Below are 3,959 nucleotides of genomic sequence, written 5' to 3' on the forward strand. Positions count from 1 at the left end.
CCTGCCCTCCGACTGCAGCACAGCATCATCCCCCCACGGTCCCCAATCCCCTCCAGGAGCACTCCAGCGAGGAATTTCCCACTTTTCCAAGAAGGGGCTGTTTAAAAATAGGAGAGGGGGCAGAGGGCAGTGAGAGGGCCCCCCCCGGGGGGGGGGGAAAGGGTGGGGGGGAGCCCAGGGAGCGGTTTTTCGGCCGGCTCACCGCCGCTGCCCCTCGCTCCGTTGCAGATCTGAAGCTGGAGGTGAGCGGTGGCACCAAGTTGTCACCGGCGGGGGCCGAGGCCAGGCGGCTGCTGCCCCGGGACCACCGAGCCAGCCCCTCCATCTTCCCCAGGGCGGAGGGGAGGGGGCAACCCCCCAAAGCCCAGAGCGATGCTCTGACACCCAAAATCCAGACCCCCAGCGCCAGGGAGCTCCAGAAAATCACGGCCCTCCATGCCACGGCACCGCAAGCCAGGGAGGGGGGTGCCCCCGGCCACCCCACACCGAGCCCCTCGCTGCCCGGCAAAGCCCCTTCTCTCTCCCTGGACCCCCCCAGCCCTCTGCCACCGGAGCCAGGGAGCCCAGAGGGTGAAGGTCCTGCCTGGCCAGGAGGAGATGGGGGTGAGATGAGCCAAGGGAAGGAGCATCCTCCCCCCGGAGCCGCGGTAGAGACCCACGATGCCAGCCCCGAGCCCCCCGGAGCGGTGCCCACCCTGCGGTACCCAGCCCAGCTGGTCAGCGAGGCGCTGGAGGATGCTCTCAAGGAAATGAAGGACGATGCTCAACCCAAAGAAGAGCCCACACTCAGCGCTGCGTGGGTCCCCCAGGATGCCCATTCCCCCCCCAGCCCCATTCCCCCCATAGAGGCTCGGAGAGGAGATGAGGAAGGGCAAGCCCCCTCCAAGGATGGTGAAGCCCCAGAAGAAGAGGAGAGGGCTGTGGAAACCATGTTCCAGGGGCTGGGTGCGGGACCACATCCCGGCAGCACGGGTGTTTCCCTAAACCGGGAAGAGACAGGACCATGGGAGGAGGAGGTGCCCACTGTACTGACCCCAAGGGAACCAGAAGTGGTGGCCCAGGAAGAGGACACAAGTGGCCCTGGCCAGACGGGGACAGGCCTGGAAGAGCCAGAGCGAGGGGAGGATGAGGAGGAGGAGACCCCAAGAATGGAGGTATCTCACCCCTCGGAGGATGAGGAAGAGAGGGGACCCAGCAGCCCCTACGAGGATGATGATGATTTCCAGGGTGAGGGGATGGATGAACAAGAAGAGTCCCCACAAAGAGAAATCGAAGCTGCCATTGCTGTCCCCATGGAAAGCCAGCCGGGATTGCCGGTGGAAAGTCACCTGGAAGAGGACCTTGTTGATGGAGAACAGGAAAAGTTTGAGCATCAGGAAATGCCCGTGTGCGAGATGGATCTGGCTGCAGAGGAGGGAAGTGGGCAGGAGACATGGCCAGGGCAGGAGATGTGCCTGGAGCAGGAGCCCTCGAGCATCCATGAGGCCATCCCAGCAGAAGAAGCTTCATCAGGGGCTGAAGAAGATGTCGTGGGAGGGGAGGACACAGGCAGAGCAGAAGATGGTGAGGGAGAAAAGGGAGAGGCCAGCAGGGAGGTGCTGGGAGGGGAAGACCCCCAGGCAGGAGAGGCTGAGGGACCTGAAGCCCTGGGGCAGGAGAGAGGAGCCCAGGAGGAGCCTGAGGACCTGCAGGAGAATGGCTTTAAGGAAGAAGTGCAGGAGCAGGAGGAGCTGGAGCCGGAGCTGGGAGAGGAGCCCTGGGCTGGGAGGGACAATGGCAGCAGCCAAAAGGCCCCTCCAGAGGACTGGGAGGTGACAGCAGAGGACACAGAAGGGGCTCTGGGGGCAGAAGAGCCAGGCTGGGCAGATGACACCCCGACAAGCGCAGGAGGGCTGGAAAGTGAGGAGAGAGATGCCAGCGTGTCACCAGCAGAGCTGGAGGAAACCCGGGAAGAAGATGAAGAAGAAGATGCTGAGACCCAGGGGACGAGCCAGCAGCAGCCACCAACGGAGGCTGAGCTGGCCCCGGGGCTGGCGAGGGATGAGGAGGAGGTCACCGAGGAGCAGCCTGACCAGGCACCTGATGATGCCACTGGGCAAGTGGACAGCCAGGAGCCCACTGAGGCTCTGGAGGAACCATGGGAGGTGCAGGATGAAGATGCCGATGATGAGGTCAACTTGGACCCAGGACAGCCAGAGAGAGACAGCACCGTCCCCGCGGCACTTCAGCAGGCACCGGGTGATGGCACGGAGAGCGGTGAGTTGGAGGAGGGAGAGGAGGATGGAGATGAAGGGCGATGGGGAGAGCTGGAGGAGGCACCAGGGATGGGCAGGAAGGTGGAGCTGGAGGACACGCTGCCCGACAGCACGCCCTTGCGCCTCTACCAAGGGGAGATGCTGGCTGTGGTCTCACCCGGCCAAATCCCTCCGGAGACTGAGGAGGAGACCACGGAGGCAGCCCCCGCATCCCAAACAGCTCCGGAGGATGAAGGGTGGGACAAACCACCAACTCCCACCGTGCCAGAGAGCTGTGAAGAGGAGGCAAGGCTGGAGGTAGCCCCCACGGCAGAGGGTGCCGAGGAGGAGGAAGGCTATTTCATGGTCTCTGCTCCCAACCAAGAGGTTTCCAGCTCGGAGGAAGCCGAGATCACCGAGGACTTTGAAGAAATTAAAGTTGAAGCAACCGAAGCCAGCAAAGATGGTCTGGAAGCTGCCAGAGAAGCATCTCCCGTGGCAGAGGACGAAGGGCACTTTGAGGCATTCGTTGGTGAAGCAGACGAAGAAGTGAAGATGTCCACGGAAGAACCTGAGGCACCAAAGGATGAGGATGAGGATTTTACTGCTGAGCTGGAGGAAGGCTCAGCTGTGCCCGAGGAGGATCCCAGCTCCCTCGGGGCTGCGGGGTCGTTAGCAGGAGGCACTGACGAGCCAGCCCAGGGTGCCACAGGCTCTGATGTGCAGGAGGGAGCAGGGAGCTCAGAGGGTTTGGCTCCTGAATCAGACGAGGAGCTCGATGGCGAGGTCGAGCTGGAGACCGACGCCGGCAGAGCCGAAACACTCCCGGGGCTGGTGGGGCAGGAGGAGAAGGAGGAAGAGGAGGAAGAGGATGACAATGAGGATCCCTGCACGGCTCACCATGATGTGGCCGAGCCCATCCCTCCAGCAGAGCTCCAAGCCCAGGTGATGCCAGCTTCTCCACCACCCGACCACGCGGTGCAGACATCAGATGAGCAGCCACCTGAGGAGGAGGAAGCACCAGACGGTGACAGAGCCCCCCCAGCCAGGGACGAGGAGCCCCCCGAAGCCAACCCCCCTCAGCCAGAGCCAGGAGATTTTCCAGAGATGATTAAAGAAAGCCCAGAGGGGGATGACCCCGCTGCAAAGGCGCCGGCAGACGACATGAAAGACTCGGATATTTTGGAAATAGTCGAGCAAGCCCTGGAGTTCAACCAGGAGCTGGTGATGGGGGGGAGGGTGGCCGAGGGAGGGAAGCAGGATCCCGGTGAGACCGAGCAGCTCCCCCGGGACGCCGGGGAAGACTCCTCACCCGCCTCCTCCAGCGAGGAGGAGCCCACGGTGCAGGAGGCACCGGTGGAGGTGGCACCGGGGACGGAGGGTCCGGTTCGGGCTGAGAACGGGCTGCACCGGGAGGCCAGCCTGGAGGACCTGGCCGAATTCACCGAGGAGGTGCCAAACGGCATCACCGGCTTCTCCCCGGCACCGGAGTTCCCCGCCGAGACCCCAGACCCCACCGGGGGGATGTCTCCTGCTCCCGGCGATGCCACCACCGCCAAGCTGGCCGATGCCACCCCCCGTGGCAAGCACGGTGGGGCCGACACCGTCCCCGTGACGTCCTCCCTGGGGGACGATGGCTTGTGCCTCGTGCCCGACCAGCCACCGGCGTGTCGGCTGCGAGCCGAGCAGGAGCCCTGGTCCTCAGGGGACGAGTGACACCCCCCC

General features: G+C 64.0%; 1 protein-coding gene across 1 annotated transcript in view; it reads left to right on the plus strand.

The window, feature by feature from the left end:
- NES (nestin) overlaps window positions 1–3,953 on the plus strand; it is a 6,823-nt gene extending 2,870 nt beyond the window's left edge. The window contains exon 2 of the mRNA XM_014961246.1: window positions 229–3,953. Coding sequence (XP_014816732.1) covers window positions 229–3,950 — 3,722 coding nt within the window. The 3' untranslated portion in view covers window positions 3,951–3,953. The remainder of the gene's footprint in view (window positions 1–228) is intronic.
- The last annotated feature ends 6 nt before the right edge of the window (window positions 3,954–3,959 follow it).

This window comes from Calidris pugnax, unplaced genomic scaffold (assembly GCF_001431845.1).
Source record: "Calidris pugnax isolate Ruff unplaced genomic scaffold, ASM143184v1 scaffold371, whole genome shotgun sequence".
In the NCBI taxonomy this organism is placed as follows: Eukaryota; Metazoa; Chordata; class Aves; order Charadriiformes; family Scolopacidae; genus Calidris; species Calidris pugnax.